At 34.0% G+C, this 24,851-nt stretch overlaps 3 protein-coding genes across 4 annotated transcripts; all 3 read right to left on the bottom strand.

Moving 5' to 3' along the window:
• Positions 1–1,391: 1,391 nt before the first annotated feature.
• On the bottom strand, positions 1,392–6,911 carry LOC149898223 (myrosinase 1-like). Of its 2 annotated transcripts, XM_090115324.1 has the most exons (6): positions 6,682–6,911; positions 5,889–6,034; positions 4,817–5,484; positions 4,155–4,460; positions 2,575–2,816; positions 1,392–2,102 (listed from the first exon to the last, which is right to left on the bottom strand). In XM_090115324.1, the coding sequence occupies exons 2-6, from the start codon at positions 5,941–5,943 to the stop codon at positions 1,883–1,885; spliced, it is 1,491 nt and encodes a 496-aa protein (XP_089971450.1). In that variant the 5' UTR covers positions 5,944–6,034; positions 6,682–6,911; the 3' UTR covers positions 1,392–1,882. The 2 variants fall into 2 exon arrangements, with proteins under 2 accessions (XP_089971450.1, XP_089971451.1); XM_090115325.1 differs by lacking the exon at positions 6,682–6,911 and having other exon boundaries at positions 5,889–6,138.
• Positions 6,254–24,452, bottom strand: LOC149898224 (myrosinase 1-like). The gene is made up of 7 exons (XM_090115263.1): positions 24,418–24,452; positions 23,893–24,038; positions 22,663–23,330; positions 21,937–22,242; positions 20,934–21,175; positions 19,044–19,245; positions 6,254–6,865 (listed from the first exon to the last, which is right to left on the bottom strand). Exons 1-7 carry the CDS (start codon positions 24,450–24,452, stop codon positions 6,806–6,808), a joined length of 1,659 nt encoding a protein of 552 aa, XP_089971389.1. The 3' UTR covers positions 6,254–6,805.
• On the bottom strand, positions 7,420–15,721 carry LOC149898225 (myrosinase 1-like). The gene is made up of 6 exons (XM_090115323.1): positions 15,672–15,721; positions 15,159–15,304; positions 14,188–14,855; positions 11,814–12,119; positions 9,945–10,186; positions 7,420–8,580 (listed from the first exon to the last, which is right to left on the bottom strand). Exons 1-6 carry the CDS (start codon positions 15,704–15,706, stop codon positions 8,361–8,363), a joined length of 1,617 nt encoding a protein of 538 aa, XP_089971449.1. The 5' UTR covers positions 15,707–15,721; the 3' UTR covers positions 7,420–8,360.
• Positions 24,453–24,851: the final 399 nt, after the last annotated feature.

Consider the following 24,851-nt stretch of genomic DNA (forward strand, 5'->3'; position numbering starts at 1 on the left):
CGCCCGTGGTACATATTTCGCAATAAAAGGTAGCCTACATAGGCTAGAAACTACTATACCCGAGAAAGGACATCCTTTCTCGGGTATCAAAATATCTCCATACCAAATTACATGCAAATTGGTTCAGTAGTTTAGGCGTGATTGAGTAACAGACAGACAGACAGAGTTACTTTCGCATTTATAATATTAGTATGGATTAGCGGTCCGCCCCGGTCTTGCCCGTGGTACTACATAATATTAGGTAGGTATATGCATATATATAGATTTCTGCCCGCGTTTTTCAGAGAAAAACCCGTAGGGATTTTATTTACTTTTCCCGTTCCCGTTCCTGTGGGATTTCCAGGATAAAACGCTGGATGGGCTCCAGTCTTATTCTAGGTCTTCAGCTACCTACATACCAAATTTTATTGTAATCGGTTCAGTATTTGTGTAAAAGATTAACAAACATCGATCTAAACATACCTCCATCCTCACAAACTTTCGTATTTATAATATTAGTAGCATAGCACATAGGGATCTCGATTGTTCGAGCAGTTCATGAGATTAGCGCGCTCAAACAAACAAACTTTTCAGCTTTATATTATTAGTAAATATAAAAATTATTCAGTGATTCCATACCTCACATACCGTAGATAAATAAATTAACAACAGTTATAAATTAAAATTGTTTTATTGATGTTATCTTTTTACAAGTACAATAAATATATAAAAGTTATTACGCAAAATACCAAATACTGGCATATGATATCTTAAATCAATAAATAAAAACAATAATACTTAATAACAATATTATGTTTTCACATAAATAAATAATAAATAACTTATTAATGACTTGAATAATATTTCTATACAAGGTTAATAATATCGACGTTTCTGCGTACGCGGAGCGAAACGGAGTTGGCCTACTTCTCTCTTTAGGTATACTATTCTATAATATAACGTAGCACATATTCTTTCAAAATATCTTAACATACTTAAGTCTGTTAATATACAGGGTGTCCCGCTATTGGTATACTAAGCGCGAAGGAACTTGTAGTTTTGCATACACTGATCACGTAAAAAATACTTTTAAAAAAAATTACGTCCAAAATTTTTTGCTAAATTTTTCCTGAAAATCCATGTTTTCTTCTCTAGCTTCGCGCAGCCGGCATATCCCGCTTCTCTAATATGAGCATTTTATCTATGAAAACATAATCTTAAACGATAGCTCACGTGCTGGTGGCAAAGTTGGGTGACTCGCTTGTTATGGGTGTACACATAGAGTTTTAAGAATTCATCTATTTGAAAAAAAAATAAGTCTGGAATTTTTTAATTATTTTTTACGTACTCAGCGTATGCAAAACTATAACCTCCTTTGAGCTTAGTATACCAACAGTGGGACACCCATATAATACCGTATAGTATCCTGTCTCTATCGAGACACATAATAATTATCATTTTAACACGGTTTTATAAATTTGACTGGTATGTTTGTATGTTTATATTTTATATAAATTTATATTTATTTTTTACCCACTCCTATTATATAGACTCAATTTTGACACATATTAATAATTAACCTAGTCTGTATAAGGCCGCCTGTCCATCTGCAAGAAAATTTCCGCAAGAAATGTCCGTCAGTCTGTCTGACAGCAGCTTGCAAGTCTACTTGCAAGTGGAAACGGGGAATTAGACTTGCAAGCTACTGAAGAAAGAAGTTTTCTTGCAGATGGAAACGTGGCCTTCGAGAAAGTGACAATTATGTTGATTCTATAATTAAAGCTAAATTTTGTAAACTATATTTATTTTTATTTACATTTAGTTTAGATTGTTCTCAGTAGTTCTGCGATACAATATTTATTTCAACATTCTTATAAATTAGCTATACATAAAATATCACAGATTAAAAAAGCGTATTAACAAAGGCAGATAATAAAATAAACAATGCAGATGTTTTAACTACAATAGCACTATTTGAGTCATCTTTGGCATTAGGGTCCGGATTGTAGGTAGGGTCAATAACCCGAGATCTAATTATTTCTTTGTACACTAGTGCTGATTTTCTGGGTGTGCGTGTCCGGTTCGCATCGTCGAAGTCAACTTGGTAGAGACCGAAACGCATCCTGTAAGAAAATATCAATTTATTTATTTCATTTAAGGTTCACTTACAGTTTAATAAAATACATCGAGTACATATTACAATTATGTAGGAACTAAATTCACACCTCTAATAAGAAAAAACAACACATATATATATATAATATACTTTATAGTTACTTATTCATTTAACATAGCAGAGCAAATTATTTAACATTTAATTATATAACTTGGCAGATAAGAATTTTTTCTATTTTTTATTAATTTATATTTATAAAGCATTTGAATGCCATAAAACCAAAAATATAAATTCAACTTTTTTTTACAAAAAATAAACAGACACAGAAATAAATAGACACATCTATCTGGCATGTAGGCGTGTTTGGCGGGCATTTCAGCCCGATCCGTTCAGTAGTTCGGGCTGTGCGTTGATAGATCACTATGTCAGTCAGTAAGTCACCTTTGATTTATATATACTTATTTAAGATTTCAACTTACGTGTATCCAGTAGCCCATTCAAAATTGTCCATCAGACTCCAAGCACAATAGCCTCTGATATCCACACCCGCATCTATAGCATCTAACAAGGAATTAATATATCCTCTTAGATAAGTAACTCTGTTCTCATCAACGAGACCAGTAGTCCAGTTACCGAAACCATTTTCTGTTACGTAAACTGTCAAATTGTTGTATTTCTCTTTGAAGTGTACCAGGAGTTTGTTAAGTCCGGGTGGGTATGCCTACAAGAGTATAAATGCAATTTAGTCTACTATTATTATGAAGAGGAAGCTGCTTAAAAACTAGTGATTTTAAACAATTGCATAATGCCCAGGGCTGGGTGACAAAGGCTTTATTTTTAAGTCGACTAATAACTGCAACTGTTTGTATATAACTCAAAAACTACTTATCCGATAGGCGATATCAATATTTTTTTCACCATCAGAAAGCTACATTATTGAGTGACTACATCTTATTTTGATTTTGTCCATATGAGAAGCTAGTTTGAAATCTGTTTATGAGCATGATAAGAGAGATCATAATTCACAAGATTTCTCACATACATATTTAATGAAAAATCGTATTTCGATTTTTCATAATATCTGACAGTGAAAGTCTTATCATATTTCTAATCGTTATTACGTCTAATCAGAATTCAGTTGCATTATCTACAAGATTATGCCACTTTTATATAATCGAACCGGTTTGGACTAACACTCGATTAACGTAGCTACGATAGTATTAAATAATTTGGAAAATCCAAAAGTGCACGCCTCATAATTTTTTTTTTTTAATATTTATTAATTATTATTTTTGTTTATTTAATAACAATTAAACCACATCGAATCAGACCCTGAAAAATGAAAGGGTTCTATTCCTGAGCATACTCAAGCGTAAGAGAAAAAAAAAGACTCGATTAGTAAAGTATTTCGGTCGCTATCGTGTTAACAAGAAAAAGGATCCGCACATACAGACACACGGACGTCCAAGACAGAACTTTTTTAAACTGTTTTTTAACTAGTTTAAATAACAAAAACGACATCAAAAATATCATGAACGTTAAAAATAGTGTTTTTTCTTAATATGTGTGTGTATGTATTATCTTACAAGTGCAATGTATGATACATAAAGACATTTTAAGTTTGAAAAATCAGATGTTTTGCGCGAAGTGACAGTAGTACCCACCTCAACGCTTCGCTTATGAGGCGTGCAAAAGAAACAAGTTTCAAAAGCAATTGGTCATTGTATATACGATTATTTTTTATCACTGATTTTATGTGCTGCAAATTACAAAAAAAGTCGACGCGGATATTATTCTTATTTTTATCAATTATTTTTCCTTTTGAATTTTTTGAATACTCATATCAAAGATCGTGAGGCGAGATTAGAACCCGCTTCCTTCGACTTATCATATCGTAGAAAAAATTAGTTTGCCGAGGTGGGATATTGGATGGATGTTCCTACTTCTTTTCTACTTTGTATATAAAATTTATAAATATCTGAAAAATCTTACATTACAGAATTCATGTTAAACAAACATTAATTCTGATAACAAAATAACTAGTTAAAACTTTACTTACAAAAAGCCAAGTGCCTCCTTGCATCCAAGAGGGGTCAGGATACGTGCCAAGGTAAGCATCATCTTGATGGGAAGGAACTTCGAAAGTTCCATTAAGAGAATCATTCCTGTAGACGAATTTACTCGTATAATGGTTCAACGCAAGGAAATCAGAAGTTCCCCTAATATAGTCGATTTGTTCTTGCGTGAATGGACGGAGACGAGATTCTGAAAGCCCTTGGTTTGCGCTAGCCTGGGCCACTCTATCAATCAGTCGTTGAGGGTAATTGCCGGTTGCGGAGAAAATTGGATCCATGTATTGGCCCACCTGAAAGGATATTTAGATTTTAAGTCCAGAAAAATGTTACTTGATGAGCTCTCTTAACCATTTCATGCATTAGGCGAGTAGAGGCAATCATGATAGCGTAGAGGGCCTAAATGTCTGAGGTCAGCCGTCATTGTATATGTTTATTCATAATCGCCGTAATGGTGGCAAACATCGAAGATTTGTTGGGTCAAAGCTGTCCATTGTGAAGAGGGCCCATCATATAAATATTATGTCAACTAAGGATAAGATCGACTTGGTGCCATGTTATGACGCCATTTCACACATTAGAGGATATTCATACTTATTTTGATCATCAACAAAATATTGTTCCAGTAAAATTGATTTATTATACTTACATAGAAAGCTCTGTAATCTTCCATAGCCTCATAGCTGGATTGAGAATCATCACTTGGCATGGACATATCCGAACTTATAACTATAGCAACTTGACCACCTTGAAATGCGAACTCGTTCTTATAAATATGGTACGCTCTTGCATGAGCCAAGAGAATATGACGACCACATTCATAAAACGCGATGCCTGGCGACCGTATCCTTGGCGCATGGATCCCTCGACTATATCCGTGATTGCAATGAATATACGGTTCATTTATAGTCAACCAATGCTTCACTCTGTCTCCGAAATTACGGTACAATACTCGAGCATAATCTCCGAACCAATCGACAATATTTTCTGTCAACCAACCGCCTTGTTCGTTCAAATTTTGTGGTAGTTCCCAGTGGTAAATAGTCACAAATGGGGTGATATCATTTGCAAGGAGTTCGTTGATTAAATTGTTGTAATATGCCACTCCTTCTGGGTTTACGTAGTCATGTCGACCGAAGGGCAGAATTCGGGGCCAAGAAATGGAGAATCTGTAGATGGACACGCCAAGTTCTTTGAGCATTTCTACGTCTCGTTTGTAAAAGTGGTACGAGTTGGCGGCTATATCGCCAGTTGATCTGTCTGCGATATGGCCGGGGTCTGTTCTGACGAGGTGGTCCCACATGGACCAACCTTTACCTATAATTTTTGGTAAGTATATGGTTATGGTATGGTTATAATGGTCTATGGGCTCTAATTTATGAAATATCTGAAAAAATGCGCTTCTCAGTTCAGTAATAACATTTTAACAATTTGTTCAGAGACTGTGACAAATTATGAAAACGAAGTAACTAGTACTTAAGTTTACCTTACTTAAAAAGCATTTAACAGTTGGTCTATCTAGGACTTCAGTTGGTTCAATAAAAAAAAAAAATTATCCCCTTAAGGTATACGTTAAGACTACATAGCTTGAAGAAGACATGGCTTATTAATTGATACTTCAAAGTTTAAATTTAAGTGTTTTATAAACAAAAAAACTTGAGAAAAATAATTGATATTTATAAAAACCAAATTGAGAATTTATGAATTGAAATAATAATTACCTCCTTCATTCCAACCACCTTCTATTTGATATGAAGACGTAGCAGCTCCAAACATGAAGTTGGCGGGAAACCTTCTCAAGTTTCTTTGCGTATTATTCCGGGATTCCTCATTATTCAATCTGACCGCTGAGATGCCATATATTATACTGAAATTAGATACACAAATAATTTTATTTATTTTTATTTCATTTATCTTTGGAAAACAAACAATACAACAAATTAGAAAAGCTGTTTAAGTATGGAAAGGCTAAATTATCTTATATATCTGGTGGTGTATGATGAAATAAGTAAAGAAATTGCCTTTACACTAATGCTATTGGAAAAATATTTATTAATGTAAACATTAAAGAGATTATTATCACAGTGTGTTAAACTTTTAAATGTATTTTTTTAATTACTAAAGGGTCCATTATAAGGGATGCAGTTTATGATGAAAGAAAAAATAATTAAATGTTAATTTAAAAACCAATTTCACTGAACATATGTAAAATTGTTTTTTCGACGTTCCTCAATAATGATGTAATAAAAAAATTCACGTACCTTAATAACACAATTACTTCTTTGAGCGCAAGCATTTTGTGCTAAATTTTCTGTGCTCAAAAATCAAATGTATCTCAAAATCGGAAAATAAGTAATATATTAAGGTTCTTTATCTTTGATCCATCACTATAAAGATTACTGGAATTGTTATCGAGTGACCATAAAAAAGGCTAAATATAAAATATTTATTCCGCACCTTTGGAGATAATACTGATAACGAAGAGATTTAATTATTCAATATGTATGTACTTACCTAATTAATTTTGTATGTGTTATATGATGCAATGCGCCTTCTTTCTTATGATTGAAACATTCGGAATGAGGTAAATTTTGGTGAAACTTTTAAGTAGGCAGGTAGGTAGAGAGCAGAGAGAGATCTAATTTTGGTTTGATAAAAACTGAGTATCGATGTCTGTTGAGATCAAGCTGATCAGTAGCTGCAAGTTACATCGTTAAAAATATCCACACAAGGGAAAGGAAGGAAAAGGAATTTGTCCCCCCGTAGTTCCTTAAGTATCGACCGTACAAAAAAATAATAGAACATAATTTAAAATTTAAATGTAATTTTATGTAGAATATTTCCTTAAAATAACTGTCAAAATTGTGCAGGTTAGAATTAAAAAAAACTAACTGTTAACTGTTCCTAACTTTGTTTGTGCAATAAAGTGTTATAAATAAATAAATAAATAAATTAAGAGCAAAAATAAGGATCCTTTGAACCTCCCGCCCTCCCTTGAGGACTTTCGATATTATGATCATCTGAACATGTCAAGGAATAACTGTAGTGATTTTTAAAACTACACGAATTATTTCCGCTAATGGCCTATTTTCGGCTTAATTTTCTCGGGCTAATACCTCACATACCGTAGATAAATAAATTAACAGTTATGAAATAAAATTGTTTTATTGATAAAATTGTTATCTTTCTACCAGAATAATAATTGCGCAAAATGCAAAATATTGGCATAATATGATATCTTAAATCAATGACACCTTAATAACAATATTATAAGAATATTATGTTTACGCCATACACAAATTATCTATAAATAACTTATTACCGACTTGAATTGATTTGTATACAAGAGTTAATAATATCGACTCAAAATAAATAATAATATCTGTAAAGACCATAATCATAGTACATATATAGAGAAAAGCAAGTTAACTTCGAAAAAAGGTACCTACATCGCGCCGTTTGTATGTATGCGCAACGCTGCGTACGTTTGTGCGTATGCGGAGCGGAACATCTGGAGTTGACCTACTTCTCTCTTTATACTATGCTATTATATAATATGACTTCCATATATTTTAGATATGTTATACAGAGGTACAGAGAGATAACATTTATTTATAAAATATAATCTTTACGTATTCTTTTAAATATTTTAACTAAGAGATATAATACCGTTTAGTATCCCGTCTCTATCTAGACATACTATCTATCTTTTTAACCACTAACCAACCGGTTTATATGTAAGCCATTCCTATAGACTCGATTTTGACACATGCTTTTATCTTATCCATACTAATAATATTATAAATGCGAAAGTAACTCTGACTGTCTGTCTGTTACTCAATCACGCCTAAACTACTGAACCAATTTGCATGATATTTGGTATGGAGATATTTTGATACCCGAGAAAGGACATAGGCTACCTTTTATTGTGAAATATGTACCACGGGCGAAGCCGGGGCGGACCGCTAGTTACATATAAATAGGAGAGAAAATATTGTAAATAATTTATTTACGCTGTATTGAAATAACTAAGTTGATCCTATCATTAAAGCTAGTGTTAGTTAGTGTAGTAGGTATTTTTATTATATGCATATATTATTTACATTTAATTAAGTTTGTTCTCAGTTGCTTTTAGCTGTCATACAATATCTTATTACAAACAAATAAATTATCTATACAGAAAATATCACAGATTAAAAAAGCATACTAACAAAAGCAGATAATAAAATAAACAATGCGGATGTTTTAACTACAATAGCACTATTGGAGTCATCTTTTGCATACGGGTCCGGATTGTAGGTAGGGTCTATAACCCTAGATCTAATTATTTCCTTATACACTAGTGCTGATTTTCTGGGTCTGCGTGTTCGGTTCACATCGTCGAAGTCAACTTCGTAGAGACCGAAACGCATTCTGTAAAAAAAGCATTTAAATTTTAATTGTATAAGTTGCCAGAATTTTTTTTAACAAAAACTACTTATCAACTTCTATTGTTAGAAGTAGATCAAATTAAAATGAGGCTGAAAATTTTTGCCCTATTTGTCTCTCACACAGTTAAAATCATACTATGATATCGTCAAAAAACAATTTGATAATGAGCGACGCCATTTTCAATCCCTTCTATTCCGACGTGTGATTTGACCTATGATTATAGACTCTATTATCTCTCAAATAATAATTGTTTCTTAGTTCTAGCCGAAGTCCGCTTTCAATTTATGCGTTTCGTGTCGGACGGCTGCGGTGCCGAAGCGGTGCATTTTTTATGAAAACAGAGGATCGTCCGTCGGATATTAAATTATATAATATTAAATGGTATTATTATAAATTTATCTAAATAGTATAAATGTGAAATAAATGTGAAGTGTATAATACTCAATGACCAAACAGATATAACTACGTATTTTAATCAAATTGCAAATCACGTCTTAATCAGGGATTAATTAGATAGCCATAACAATCAATTATATGAAGAGAAAAAAATAACACAAATATATATTTTGATTCGAGCTTAATAAGATTAAAACATTGGATAGTTTTAATTATTTTTAAATATGTATTACCTTTTATAATGCGATTAAGAAAAATAATAATAATGTTTCATGTTAATTATAAATAATCTTTTCAAATAATCTGTATTTCCGATTGATAGTAGATTCTATGAATTTCTATTTTTAAGTGCAAATGCCGTCTATCGTCAATCATCATATTATTGTCACAGTATTGTTATCAAACTCAAAAACGGCTTGACCGATTTTTATGAAATTTTGATGAAATGAAATCTGCATGACGTTACGTTAAATTGTATGCAGCGTCCTCTAAAATATTCGTTGTGTGGAGCTTCCTTATCATATTATGTCAAATGTGTATACACCTTAAACATGAATTTACATAACTCCAAAGCAAGTTAAATAAAACTAGTTTAAAAAATAAATCGTGACATACAATCTTGGGTTAACCAGTTTCTATATAAATTACTAGCTGTTGCCCGCAGCTTCGCCTGCGTGGAAAACATAAATTTTCATGGTAAAACCTTTAATCCCCGATTTAATCCACTTAGGGGTAATTTTTTCTAAATTCTTTCTTAGCGGATGCCTACTTCCTAAGTCCTAACATCTACTTACATGCCCAGCCCAATCCGTGCAATGGTTTGGGCTGTGCGTTGATAGATCACTATGTCAGTCTGCCACCTTTGAGTTTTATACATTACTCAAGTATACCTACCGATACACTGTATCTACCGAATAAATCACTTACTTAAAATATAAATTTCAACTTACGTGAACCCAGCATTCCATTCAAAATTGTCCATCAGACTCCAAGCGCAATATCCTCTGATATCCACACCCGCGTCTATAGCATCTAACAAGGAATTAATATATCCTCTTAGATACGTGACTCTCTTCTCATCTACTAGACCAGTTGTCCCGTAACCAAAACCATTCTCTGTTATGTAAATTGTTAAATCGTTGTATCTCTCTTTCAAGTGCACTAGGAGTTTGTATAGTCCGGGAGGGTATGACTGGAAGAATTATAATGCTATTAAGGTAACTAATATAAAGAGGAAAGATTTGATTAAACTACCTACTTCAAAAACTACTGTTTCTAAACATTTTGATGCATTAAGCCTGCATACAGTCCTGGGTGCCATAGGCTATTTTTTAAATAATTTATCATAAATACTTATAAAAAGGAGATTTGATTGTTTGTTTGTATCGAATTAATTCAAAAACTATTGAACCGATTTAAATAATTCTTTTACCAGCAGAATTCTACGTTATTCCTTAATGACGTAGGCTACATACAATTTTGTTTAATTTAATAAGCTTGAGATAATTTGAATTTTCATAGGTCATTAACAATATATAGGCCGATTAAGAAGAGCTGGAACGTCAACACATTTACACATTGCACATGTGTAGTGTCTGTGAAGACGCGCACGGCGTGATGTCATACTGCATACGCACCATGAAAAGTCTCTTTCGCGCGCAGACTAGCTTATGAGGGTGAAGGGGACAATTATTGTTTTTATTTTGCATTTGTTTATAAATACAGGGTGATGTAATTTAAACAAAGACGTTAGGTATACTACTAACTATATTCGACGAGATACTTCGTGGCACACGAATTAGAATTTTTTTTTTACTTTCCCTATGTTAAATTATGTAATAATTTTAATAAGTTTTGTGATCAAAATGTAAACGCCGTAAGTTAAAATTTTCATACATAGCTGAACAAAACAGCTTTCATTGTAATATAGCCTTATCTCTTACTTGCTAGGGTTTCGCTTTTCTTGATTCTTTGGAGTGGGCGCACGTGTTATTTGTATTGTTTTATCATTACTTTGAATTTGACATGAAATTTAATTATTATTTGATAATTTAATGATTATTAATACTTTTATTATTTTACAATTGATTATGACAATAAATAATTAAGTTAATGAATTGAGTTACTTTTAAATTATAATTTTACATATAAATTATGAGTGTTTTCATAATTATGTTTGTACTTATATATTTATCTACAACGCACCCATTTTACAATTCAAGTCTACACTTAAACTAGAGTCGCATTTATTTGTGAGTACTGTGAACATGCCAGCTTTCCTTAACAATAATAAGAATAACAATAATAACTGTCTTCCAGTGAAAGTCTTATCATAATTCTAATCGTTATTACATCTAATCTCAATTCAGCAGTATTACAAGATTATGCCTTTTTATATAATCGAACCGGTTTGGACTAACACTCGATTAACGTAGCTACGATAGTATTAAAAAGAAACAAGTTTCAAAAGCAATTGGTCATAATAGATAATATACGATTATAGTTTATCATTTGTTTTGCTGCGAATTACAAAACAATCGACGCAGATATTATTTTTATTCTTATCTATTTTCTACTTTACATTTTAAAAATCCTACTAAAATTTGTATCATTATAAATAATGGAAACCAAAAGACCCTGAGGCGGGATTCGAACCCGCTTCCTTCGTCCTTCCATTTATAGAAGAAATCCGATTGCTGTATGTAACGATAGATTTTTTTTTCTATTCTCTCAGATTTTTCAAAAATATATTAATAGCATTTATTGCTATAAGAATAAAACTTAAAACTGACAAAATAACACGAAAAATATTCACTTACAAAAAGCCAGCTGCCTCCTTGCATCCAAGAGGGGTCAGGATACGTGCCAACGAAAGCATCATCTCGATGGGAAGGAACTTGGAAAGTTCCCTTAAGAGAATCATTCCTATACACAAATTTACTCGTATAATGGTTCAACGCAAGGAAATCAGCAGTTCCCCTAATATAGTCGATTTGTTCCTGCGTGAATGGGCGGAGACGAGATTCTGAAAGCCCTTGGTTCGCACTAGCCTGGGCAACTCTATCAATCAGTCGTTGAGGATAATTGCCGGTTGCTGAGAAAATTGGATCCATGTATTGGCCGACCTGAAACGATATTTATATATAAAGTAAAGACGAATATTACTAAATGAGCTCTCTTAACTATTTGCGACGTTGAACGAGTAGAGGCAATCATGAATTAATGAATGAAAATTCTTTATTGCTTAAAAAATACAGAAACAAAAGCACACAACACATATAAAACAAGCAAAAGGCGGCCTTATCGCTAGATAGCGATCTCTACCAGGTAGAGGTCCGCGCCGCAGTCCAAAAGCCCAGCGGCGGCGCGCCGGGTGCGGCACCCGGCGCGGCGCGGCGTCGCCGGCGTGGGCTAGTTATTTTTAATAATTTTTTTTAGCCAATAATTTTATTGGCAATGTTATGTCAGAGCAAGCAAAGGAGTAGGTGGGCCACCTGATGTTAAGTGGTCACCACCGCCCATAAACACTTGTAACACAAGTGTTACAAGTGCTTTGCCGGCCTTTTATGGACAAATAAGCTCTTTTCTTGAAGGCCCCAATGTCGTAGTTGTTCAGGAACACCGCAGGTGGCAAATCGTTCCATAGTTTCACCGTATGCGGAAGGAAGTTGCGGGTGAAGCGGACAGTGGTGGAGCGCCAACCATCCAGATGGTGCGGATGGAACTGGTTTTTACGGCGTGTGGTCCGATGGTGGAACTGTGCGGCTGGTAAAAGGTGGAACAATTCCTCAGAGCACTCCCCATATTAGATTCTGTACAGTATACAGAGAGACGCAACGTCTCTTCGCACTGACAGTGGATCGAGCCTATCGGAAAGCCTACGGTCATCGACAATTCGAGCTGCTCGACGTTGGATGCGGTCAAAAGGAAGGAGTTGGTACTGTGGGGCTCCGGCCCAGAGATGAGAACAGTACTCCATATGCGGTCGCACCTGAGCCTTGTACAGCTGAAGTCGGTGGGCCGGCTTGAAGTACTGTCTCGATCTACTGAGCACACCAAGTTTTTTCGAGGCTAATTTAGCCTTCGCTTCCAAATGACTGCGGAATTGAACGTCACTCGAGATTTCAACTCCGAGGATTCCGATTTTCAGCGATATACTAAACTAGTAATCTTAAACCGATGTTCTACGACAAATGGGGTCTTTTTAGAGGTGAACGCGCAAACCTATGTCTTAAGGGGATTGAACTCGACAAGATTAAATTCGCCCCAATCCGAGACTTCTTGGAGAGAAGACTCGACTTCAGACAGAAGTTTGTTTCGACTCTCATTGAGGCTTTCCTTTGAGGTGTTTGCTCGGCCGGGATAAAGAGCATCCCCCGTACTGTCGTCTGCATAGCAATGAATGTTACTGATTTGTAACAAATCATGTTTATAATTATCATGGATAAAAATAATTTTGTTAACTTTTGCAGGATTTAGACGCGATCTCTTCGCAGTTAAGACTAGCCCAGCTACAGAAAAAACCCTTTCATTTGGCGTGCTTGTAGCTGAGATAGATAGAAGCGATCGCTCTAATCCGGCAAGCCAAGGAAAAACAACTTTTTTTTGTTCCCAGAACTTAAGAATGTTGTCCTCTACATCTCCTAAATCTGAAGGGTTAGCCGTAGCCAAATATCTCCAACACTCTTGAGCGACGTCGTCATCCTCATCAATAAATCTATTGGAGTGTTTTTTGGCTAGCTTTTGGAGTAAAACATATAGTATAGTAGACATTGTCTACTATATCGATGCGACGTTGCCGTGTTGTAGACAACAATGCGTGCGTGACACATGGTTCGCGCGCAAAATTTGAACTCGGCGCCAATTTTTCTGTGACCCGGCGGCGGCGGCGGCGCGCCGGGGTCTCTCGGCGGCGGCACGCCGGCGTGGCGCGGACCTCTACTACCAGGCAACCCTTAAAGTATAGGAAATAAACAAAACAAAAATAATGACAGTGTAGAGAGCCTAAATGTCTGAGGTCGGCAGTCGTTGTATATGTTTTTTTGTGTTTATTTATAATCGCCGTAATGGTGGCAAACATCGACGATTTGTTGGCATAAAGCTGTCCATTGTGACGAGGGTTGTCTGAGAATTTTCTTATTTTGATCATCAGCAAAATATTGTTGCAGTAAAATTGTGATTTATTATACTTACATAGAAAGCCCTGTAATCTTCCATAGCCTCATAGCTGGATTGAGAATCATCACTTGGCATGGAATGATCCGAAACGATAGCTATAGAAATTTGACCACCTTGAGATGCAAACTCGTTCTTATAAATATGGTACGCCCTTGCATGAGCCAAAAGAATATGACGACCACATTCATAAAACGCGATGCCTGGCGACATTATCTTTGGCGCATGGAGCCCTTGACTATACCCGTGATTGCAATGAATATACGGTTCATTTATAGTCAACCAATGTTTCACTCTGTCTCCAAAATTACGGTACAACACTCGAGCGTAATCTCCAAACCAATCGACGATATCTTCAGTCAACCAACCGCCCTGTTCGTTCAAATTTTGAGGCAGTTCCCAGTGGTAAATAGTCACAAATGGGGTGATGTCATTAGCAAGGAGTTCGTTGATCAAATTATTGTAATATGCCACTCCTTCTGGGTTAACATAGTCATGTCGACCGAAGGGCAGAATTCGGGGCCAAGAAATGGAGAATCTGTAGATGGACACGCCAAGTTCTTTGAGCATTTCAATGTCTCGTTTGTAAAAGTGGTACGAGTTGGCGGCTATATCGCCAGTTGATCTGTCTGCGATATGGTCGGGGTCTGTTCTGACGAGGTGGTCCCACATAGACCATCCTTTTCCTGTAATATTTGGTATTTGGTATAATGGTATGTGTGATTTATGTTTATGTGGTAAGAAAAAAAAATACTAGCGTAAATTAATTATAGAAATTATCAGATCAAACTCGTTCATTTAATTACTTATTTGCATTTACTAAATTATACTCGTAACTACTTAAAGGTTTCTCAAAGGAAAATTAGCTTATGAATCGTAATTTTATAGCATAAACGATAAGAATTATGTTTTTCTATCACATACATAAAGAAAGTATTTCATTTACTCTACTCTCATAAAAATTGAAAATTTATGAATTGAACAATTACCTCCTTCATTCCAAGCTCCTTCTATTTGATATGAAGATGTAGCAGCTCCAAACAGGAAATTTGCTGGAAATCTTCTCAAATTTCTTTGCGTATTATTCCGGAATTCCTCATTATTCAAACTGACTGCTGTGATGCCATATATTATACTGAAATTAGAAACATTATAAGACAAGTAAACAAATTAGAAAAAGCTGTATAAGAATAAAAAAAGCTAAATTATGTTCTTTCTGGTGCTGATGAAATAATTAAAGAAATTGCTTGACACTATTTAACACTAGTGCTGTCGAAAAATTATTTAATAATGTAAACATGTAAGAAATAAAAGTTATTAACTTATAAATGTATTTTTGAATAACTAAAAATATGGATCAATACCTAATTAACAGTGATGCAGTTTATAATGAAAGAACAATTAATTAAACGTTAATTTAAAATCAAATTTCACTGAACATAATATGCAAAATTGTTTTTTCGACGTTCCTCAATAATGATGTAATAAAAACATTCACGTACCTTATTAGCACAACTACTTCTTTGAGCGCAAGCATTTTGTGCTAAATTTTCTGTGCTCAAAAATCAAATGTATCCCAAAATCGGAAAATGAGATATATATTAGGATTCTTTATCTTTGAACCATCATGATAAAAATTACTGGAATTGTTATCTATTTACCAAAAAAGGCTAATTATATTCCGCATCATTGGAGATAATAATGATAATAAAGATTGACTTCTTCAATATATAGGGTAAGTAATTAATTTTGTATGTACGCACAACCGCTACATTGCGTAAATAAGTGTTTACTACATATAACAGTGATTATATTTTACCCAAATTGAAAAACTATATAATGCTGAAATCTCCTAAATTTAAAGGTACAGTGGGCCACTTAAGTTATATAAACTATTACGTATTACTTGTTGAAAATTCTTAAATAAATAAAAAAAATTAGTTACATCTGGAATAATTAATTGGTACTCATACAAAGAGATTTTAATCCGATTTTTTTTACAGGGAGTCTAAAGTCTCCGTTTGGCAGACAGGAAAACTAATCGTCTATTAAGGTGATAAGTGAAAAACCCACAAGGACTACTTATATCTAAGTGAAACAAAACAAATGTATATTCTACACCCTACTAGCATAGTATAAAAAGAGCAGTATGTTATTTTCGAACAAAGGTACATCAGGCCAAGCGCTCTGTATGCACGTTCATGTAAGTACCTACGTAGGTACGCACGCACACAACGCGACTCTGGCATCGTTCTCGTGAGGGCCGCGCCATTGCTGTGAGCGGTCGGTGTTTGTATATACAATTATTTAAAATATCAATGTGACAAGTGACAACCCTGCGCCTCGCGAGTTTAGCTACCGTGCTCTCCTAAATGCCGAGAGTTGGACTACTGCTCTCTTTATATGTACTATGCTACTAACACGGACAAGCAAGAGGTTTTATTAGGACTAGGGCTGGCTCTTCAGATATTTTTCTTTATCATAGTAGTCTTATTAAACTACGAATCTTTTTGTTGTTATATATTGTATGTATATTGATAGTCAATTGCAGGTTATGATAATGTTCAGTATACAAAAAAATAATTGGTATTTTTTAAAGAATAGAAAAAATTCGATCACGAGGCGTGATTCGATAATAAATTTATAAAGAAGTTAAATGCCATAAAGTCAAAATATCAAATTCAAAACTATTGATGTTAAATGAACCATAAGAACAGGAAAATAAGGGTTGGCTCTTTTTTGTTTTGAATACATTTCAATCGATTACATTGATAAAAGCAATCAGTCAATTGAAAGATATATTAATTTGATTTTGGAGAATCGTGAATGGCGACTTATCAACAAAAACAATTAACTATAGGGGCTTTTCACGTGAAGCGGGTATCGAAACAAAAATTAAATTTCCGATTTCAATCATTTTTTAGTAAGTTAGTTAATTAATTAGGGATTTAAAAAAATTATAACGATTAAAGGGTAATTGAATATCACTTCATAATCCATACTAATATTATAAATGCGAAAGTAACTCTGTCTGTCTGTCTGTTACTCAATCACGCCTTAACTACTGAACCAATTTGCATGAAATTTGGTATGGAGATATTTTGATACCCGAGAAAGGACATAGGCTACCTTTTATTGCGAAATATGTACCACGGGCGAAGCCGGGGCGGACCTCTAGTTTAAAATAAAGACGCTTTCTGTCTGCCCCTAGGAAATTACCATAGAGATCTAAATTACTTTAATCTTTAAAAGTAAACTAATTATTTTGATGGCTTTTTATAAAAGATAGTTTTTCCCTAAAAGTAGACTGTACTCTACTAAGTGGACGAAGCTGCGCGCTCATGTAGTATATGTATAGTTGTACCTACGCTAGTATTTCATAATACCGTTATCTATATTTATTTTAAAGAATACTGTTTTTTTTAAATGCCAGCTTCACGTGAAATGCCCCTTAAATAAGATATGTACCTATTTCCACGATTTCTTTAATATATCGTGAAACAACAAAATTACATTAAAAAAGTTTTGCTGAATTTTTCCTGAAAATCCATGTTTTCTCCTCTAGCATAAAACATAATCTTAAACGATAGGTCACGTGCTGGGAGCAAAGCTGGGCGGGTTGCTTGTTAGGGGTGTATACATAGAGTTTTAAGAATTCATCTATTTGAAAAAAAAAAACTGTGTCTGGAATTTTATTAATATTTTTTACGTAGTCAGCGTATGCAAAACTATAAGCTCCTTTGAGCTTAGTATACCAACATTGGGACACCCTGTATATATATATATATATACGCCCGTGGCCTTTGGCTTCACCCGTGGTACATATTTCGCAATAAAAAGAAACAATAAAATGTTCTTTCTCGGGTATCAAAATATCTCCATACCAAATTTCACGCAAATTGGTTCAGTAGTTTAGGCGTGATTGAGTAACAGACAGACAGACAGAGTTACTTTCACATTTATAATATTAGTATGGATAAATAGGAGAGAAAATATTGTAAATTATTTCTTTAGGTATACTCTGTATTGACATAATTAAGTTGATCCTATCATTAAAGCTAGTGTTAGTTAGTAGAGTTTTATTATATTGCACGCCTCATAAGCGAAGCGTTGAGGTGGGTACTACTGTCACTTCGCGCAAAACATCTGATTTTTCAAACTTAAAATGTCTTTATGTATCATACATTGCACTTGTAAGATAATACATACACACACATATTAAGAAAAAACACTATTTATAACATTCATGATATTTTTGATGTCATTTTTGTTATTTAAACTAGTTAAAAAACAGTTTAAAAAAGTTCTGTCTTGGACGTCCGTGTGTCTGTATGTGCGGAGGATTTTCTTGTTAACACGATAGCGACCGAAATACTTTACTAATCGAGTCTTTTTTTTTCTCTTACGCTTGAGTATGCTCAGGAATAGAACCCTTTCATTTTTCAGGGTCTGATTCGATGTGGTTTAATTGTTATAAAATAAACAAAAATAATAATTAATAAATAATTATTAAAAAAAAATTATGAGGCGTGCACTTTTGGATTTTCCAAATTATTTATTATTTACATTTAGTTAAGTTTGTTCTCAGTAGCTTTAAGAGCGAGCGCGCACGAGCAACTTTGTCTCCGCAACTATTTTGTCTCTCCCATCAATTTGTATGGGGAGTTGCGTCGCTACGTGCGCGCACTTTCATACTAGCCCATGGGTGAAGAGACGAAATAGTTGCGGAGACGAAATAGTTGCGGAGACAAAATAGTTGCGGAGACAAAGTTGCTCGTGCGCGCACTGTCTAAGCAGTCATACAATATCTTATTACAGTAACATAAATAAATTATCTATACAGAAAATATCACAGATTACAAAATCATACTAACAAAAGCAGATAATAAAATAAACAATGCAGATGTTTTAACTACAATAGCACTATTGGAGTCATCTTTTGCATACGGGTCCGGATTGTAGGTAGGGTCTATAACCCTAGATCTAATTATTTCCTTATACACTAGTGCTGATTTTCTGGGTCTGCGTGTTCGGTTCACATCGTCGAAGTCAACTTCGTAGAGACCGAAACGCATTCTGTAAAAAAAGCGTTTAATTGTATAAGTTGCCAGATTTTTTTTAACAAAAACTACTTATCGCCTTCTATTGTTAGAAGTAGATCAAATTAAAATGGGACTGAAAATGGTTGCCCTATTTGTCTCTCACACAGTTAAAATCATACTATGATATCGTCAAAAAACAATTTGACAAATGAGCGACGCCATTTTCAATCCCTTCTACTCTGACGTGTGATTTGACCTATTTTTTAATTTTTTGATTTGACCTATATGATTAATTATAGACTCTATTATCTCTAAAGAATTGATTCTATGGGCGCTTTCAATTTATGCATTTCGTGTCGGACGGCTGCGGTGCCGAAGCGGTCCGTTAGACGTACAGCGGAGCGTTTTGTATGAAAAAAGAGGATCGTCCGTGCGCTCGATCGACCTATGTTTTATATATTAAACTAGCTTTCCGCTCGCGGCTTCGCCCGCTTTGTCTAAAACCTAATTAATTATATACTTAAACCTTCCTCTTGAATCACTCTATCTATTACAAAAAATCGCATCAAAATCCGTTGCGTAGTTTTAAAGATTTAAGCATACATAGGGACATAGGGACAGAGAAAGCGACTTTGTTTTATACTATGTAGTGATGGTATTATTATAATTTGATTTAAATGGTATAGATGTGAAGTGTATATAATATTCAATGACCATAATACTCAATGACCATACAGAATACAGATATGTACGTATTTTAATCAAATTCACATTTAGATTGGTCTGTAGGTAATTTTCATTAAAGCAAATTGCAAATCACGTCGAAATCAGGGATTAATTAGATATCCATAACAATCAATTATTTGAAGAGAACAAAATAACAAAAATATAATATATTCTGATTAGAGCTTAATAAGATTAAAACATTGGGTAGTTTTAATTATTTTTAAATATTACCTATGATAATGCGTACTTATACCTGAGAAAAATAATAATACTTTTTCATGTTAATTATAAATAATCTTTTCAAATAATCTGTATTTCCGATTGATAGTAGATTCTATGAATTTCTATTTTTCAGTTCAAATGCCGTCTATCATCACTCATCATATTGTCACAGTATTGTTATCAAACTCAAAAACGGCTTGACCGATTTTTATGAAATTTTGATGAAATTAAATCACGTTACGTTAAATTGATACAGCGCCCACTAGGGAACTTAAACTAAGAATAAAAAAGTTGTGTGGGGATGAAAGAGCTTCCTTAGCGTATTTCAAATATGTAAACACCTTAAACATGAATTTACATAACTCGAAAGCAAGCTAAATAAAAATAGTTTAAAAAATAAATCCCGACTAAAGAGTATCTATTTTATCGAGTGACATACAATCTTAGGTTAACCAGTTACTATATAAATTACTAGCTGTTGCCCGCAGCTTCGCCTGCGTGATAAACATAAATTTTCATGGTAAAAACTTTAATCCCCTATTTTATCCACTCAGGGGTAAAATTTTCAAAATTCTTTCTTAGTGGATGCCTACGTCCTAAGTCCTAATATATACCTACATGCCCAGCCCGATCCGTTCAGTGGTTTGGGCTGTGCGTTGATAGATCACTATGTCAGTCTGTCACCTTTGAGTTTTATACATTACTCAAGTATACCTACCGATACACTGTATCTACCGAATAAATGACTTACTTAAAATATAAATTTCAACTTACGTGAACCCAGCATTCCATTCAAAATTGTCCATCAGACTCCAAGCGCAATATCCTCTGACATCCACACCCGCGTCTATAGCATCTAACAAGGAATTAATATATCCTCTTAGATACGTGACTCTCTTCTCATCTACTAGACCAGTTGTCCCGTAACCAAATCCATTCTCTGTTATGTAAATTGTTAAATCGTTGTATCTCTCTTTCAAGTGCACTAGGAGTTTGTATAGTCCGGGAGGGTATGACTGGAAGAATTATAATGCTATTAAGGTAACTAATATAGAGAGGAAAGATTTGATTAAGCTACCTACTTCAAAAACTACTGTTTCTAAACATTTTGATTTTTGCATTAAGCCTGCATACAGTCCTGGGTGCCATAGGCTATTTTTTAAATAATTTATAATAAATACTTATAAAGAGGAGATTTGATTGTTTGTATCGAATTAATTCAAAAACTATTGAACCGATTTAAATAATTCTTTTACCAGCAGAATTCTACGTTATTCCTTAATGACGTAGGCCTGAAAATCTTATCATAATTCTATTCGTTATTACATCTAATCTCAATTCAGCAGTATTACAGGATTATGCCTTTTTATATAATCGAACCGGTTTGGACTAACACTCGATTAACGTAGCTACGATAGTATTAAAAAGAAACAAGTTTCAAAAGCAATTGGTCATAATAGATAATATACGATTATAGTTTATCATTTGTTTTGCTGAGAATTACAAAACAATCGACGCAGATATTATTTTTATTCTTATCTATTTTCTACTTTGCATTTTAAAAATCCCACTAAAATTTGTATCAAATGGTAACCAAAAGACCATGAGGCGGGATTCGAATCCGCTTCCTTCGACCTGTAGAAGAAATCCCATTGATGTATAGTTTTCTTTATCTATTCTCTCAGTTTTTTTTTTCAAAATTGTATTAATTGCATTCCATGCTATAATAAGACTAAGAGTTAAAACTCTCAAAATAACATGCAAAATTTTCACTCACAAATAGCCAAACGTCTCCTTGCATCCAAGAGGGGTCAGGATACGTGCCAACAAAAGAATCATCTCGATGGGAAGGAACTTGGAAAGTTCCCTTAAGAGAATCATTCCTATACACAAATTTACTCGTATAATGGTTCAACGCAAGGAAATCAGCAGTTCCCCTAATATAGTCGATTTGTTCCTGCGTGAATGGGCGGAGACGAGATTCTGAAAGCCCTTGGTTCGCACTAGCCTGGGCAACTCTGTCAATCAGTCGTTGAGGATAATTGCCGGTTGCTGAGAAAATTGGATCCATGTATTGGCCGACCTGAAATGATATTTATATTTTAAGTAAAGACGAATATTACTTAACGAGCTCTCTTAACTATTCAATCATGAATGAATGAAAATTCTTTATTGCTTAAAAAATACAGATACAAAAGCACACAACACATATAAACAAGCAAAAGGCGGCCTTATCGCTAGGTAGCGATCTCTACCAGGCAACCCTTAAAGTATAGAAAATAAACAAAACAAAAATCATGACAGTGTAGAGGGCCTAAATGTCTGAGGTCGGCAGTCATTGTATATGTTTTTTTGTGTTTATTTATAATCGCCGTAATGGTGGCAAACATCGACGATTTGTTGGGCCAAAGCTATCCGTTGTGAAGAGGGTTGTCTGAGAGTTTTCTTATTTTGATCATCAGCAAAATATTGTTGCAGTAAAATTGTGACTTATTATACTTACATAGAAAGCCCTGTAATCTTCCATAGCCTCATAGCTGGATTGAGAATCATCACTTGGCATGGACATATCCGAACTGATAACTATAGAAATTTGACCACCTTGAGATGCAAACTCGTTCTTATAAATATGGTACGCCCTTGCATGAGCCAAAAGAATATGACGACCACATTCATAAAACCCGATGCCTGGCGACAGTATCTTTGGCGCATGGAGCCCTTGACTATACCCGTGATTGCAATGAATATACGGTTCATTTATAGTCAACCAATGCTTCACTCTGTCTCCAAAATTACGGTACAACACTCGAGCGTAATCTCCAAACCAATCGACGATATCTTCAGTCAACCAACCACCCTGTTCGTTCAAATTTTGAGGCAGTTCCCAGTGGTAAATAGTCACAAATGGGGTGATGTCATTAGCAAGGAGTTCGTTGATCAAATTATTGTAATATGCCACTCCTTCTGGGTTTACGTAGTCATGTCGACCGAAGGGCAGAATTCGGGGCCAAGAAATGGAGAATCTGTAGATGGACACGCCAAGTTCTTTGAGCATTTCAATGTCTCGTTTGTAAAAGTGGTACGAGTTGGCGGCTATATCGCCAGTTGATCTGTCATCGATATGGTCGGGGTCTGTTCTGACGAGGTGGTCCCACATAGACCATCCTTTACCTGTAATATTTGGTATTTGGTATAATGGTACGTGTGATTTATGTTTAAGTGGTAAGAAAAAAAAATACTAGCATAAATTAATTATAGAAATTACTAGCTTCAGCCCGCGGCTTCGCCCGCGTGGTGTTTTGATAAAAGATAGCCTGTAGGATGTTCTTTTTCGGGATCTAAAGATTGTCTGTGCCAAATTTCATTAAAATCGGTTGAGAGGTTTAAGCGGGAAAGCGTAACAGACAGACAGACAGAGTTACTTTCGCATTTATAATATTAGTAGGGAAGTAGGCATAAGATCAAATTCAGACCTTGCCACAAAAAATAAACAGTAGGTACTTACATAATAATTACTGATTTGCATTTCCTAAATTATTCTCGTAACTACTTAAAGGGTTCTCAAAGGAAAGTTAGCTTATGAATCGTAACTTTATAGCATAAACGATAAGAATTGTGTTTTTTTAACACATACTTAAAAAACACATTTCAATTACTCATAAAAATTAAAATCTTCTGTTCTGATTTAATAACATCAGCATATTGAAAATTTATGAATTGAAACAATAATTACCTCCTTCATTCCAAGCTCCTTCTATTTGATATGAAGATGAAGAAGCTCCAAACAGGAAATTTGCTGGAAATCTTCTCAAGTTTCTTTGCGTATTATTCCGGGATTCCTCATTATTCAAACTGACTGCTGTGATGCCATATATTATACTGAAATTAGATACATTATAAGACAAGTAAACAAATTAGTAAAAGCTGTATAAGAATGAAAAAGCTAAATTATGTTCTTTCTGGTGCTGATGAAATAATTAAAGAAATTGCTTAGACACTACATAACACTAGTTCTGTCGAAAAATTATTTAATTATGTAAACATGTAAGAAATAAATGTTAGTTAAACCACAGACTGTTAAACTTATAAATGTATTTTTGAATAACTAAAATATGGATCAATAATTTAACAGTGATGCAGTTTATGATGAAAGAAAAATTAATTTAACGTTAATTTAAAATCAAATTCCACTGAACATAATATGCGAAATTGTTTTTGGATGTTCCTAAATAATGATGTAATAAAAAAATTGACATACCTTAATAGCACAATAACTTCTTTGAGCGCAAGCATTTTGTGCTAAATTTTCTGTGCTCAAAAATCAAATGTATCCCAAAATTGAAAAATGAGAAATATATTAGGATTCTTTATCTTTGAACCATCATGATTAAGATTACTGGAATTGTTATCGAGTTACCAAAAACGGCTAATTATAAAATATTCCGCACCTTTGGAGATAATAATGATAATGAAGATCGAAGTTATTAATTTTGTATGTACGCACAACTGCTACATTGCGTAAATAAGTGTTTACTACACAGTTATAATTTTAACCAAATTGACAAACTATGTAATGCTGAAATCTCCTAAAAATTTAAAGGTAGGTACAGTGGACCACTTAAGTTATATAAACTGTTACGTATTACTTGTTGAAAATTCTTAAATAAATAATCAAATTGACTTACATCTGGT

The sequence above is a fragment of the Colias eurytheme genome, chromosome 23, assembly GCF_061535395.1.
Source record: "Colias eurytheme isolate Ceu_HAF_F1 chromosome 23, ilColEury1 Martin Lab GWU primary, whole genome shotgun sequence".
NCBI lineage: Eukaryota > Metazoa > Arthropoda > Insecta > Lepidoptera > Pieridae > Colias > Colias eurytheme.

What these genes read in the sequence shown, in the direction of transcription:
- LOC149898223 (XM_090115324.1), bottom strand. Translation starts at nt 5,943, where the DNA reads ATGTTTGGAGCTGCTACGTCTTCATATCAAATAGAAGGTGGTTGGAAT. An exon ending in AGGTGGTTGGAATGAAGGAG is followed by an intron (nt 5,485 to 5,888) that starts GTAATTATTATT and finishes CAAAAATTATAG; the next exon opens with GTAAAGGTTGGTCCATGTGG. An exon ending in AAGATTACAGAGCTTTCTAT is followed by an intron (nt 4,461 to 4,816) that starts GTAAGTATAATA and finishes ATATCCTTTCAG; the next exon opens with GTGGGCCAATACATGGATCC.
- LOC149898225 (XM_090115323.1), bottom strand. Translation starts at nt 15,706, where the DNA reads ATGCTTGCGCTCAAAGAAGTAGTTGTGCTAATAAG. An exon ending in AGGAGCTTGGAATGAAGGAG is followed by an intron (nt 14,856 to 15,158) that starts GTAATTGTTCAA and finishes CAAATATTACAG; the next exon opens with GAAAAGGATGGTCTATGTGG. An exon ending in AAGGAGGCAGCTGGCTTTTT is followed by an intron (nt 10,187 to 11,813) that starts GTAAGTGAATAT and finishes TAATTCTTCCAG; the next exon opens with TCATACCCTCCCGGACTATA.
- LOC149898224 (XM_090115263.1), bottom strand. Translation starts at nt 24,452, where the DNA reads ATGCTTGCGCTCAAAGAAGTTATTGTGCTATTAAG. An exon ending in AAGATTACAGGGCTTTCTAT is followed by an intron (nt 22,243 to 22,662) that starts GTAAGTATAATA and finishes ATATCATTTCAG; the next exon opens with GTCGGCCAATACATGGATCC. An exon ending in AAGGAGACGTTTGGCTATTT is followed by an intron (nt 21,176 to 21,936) that starts GTGAGTGAAAAT and finishes TAATTCTTCCAG; the next exon opens with TCATACCCTCCCGGACTATA.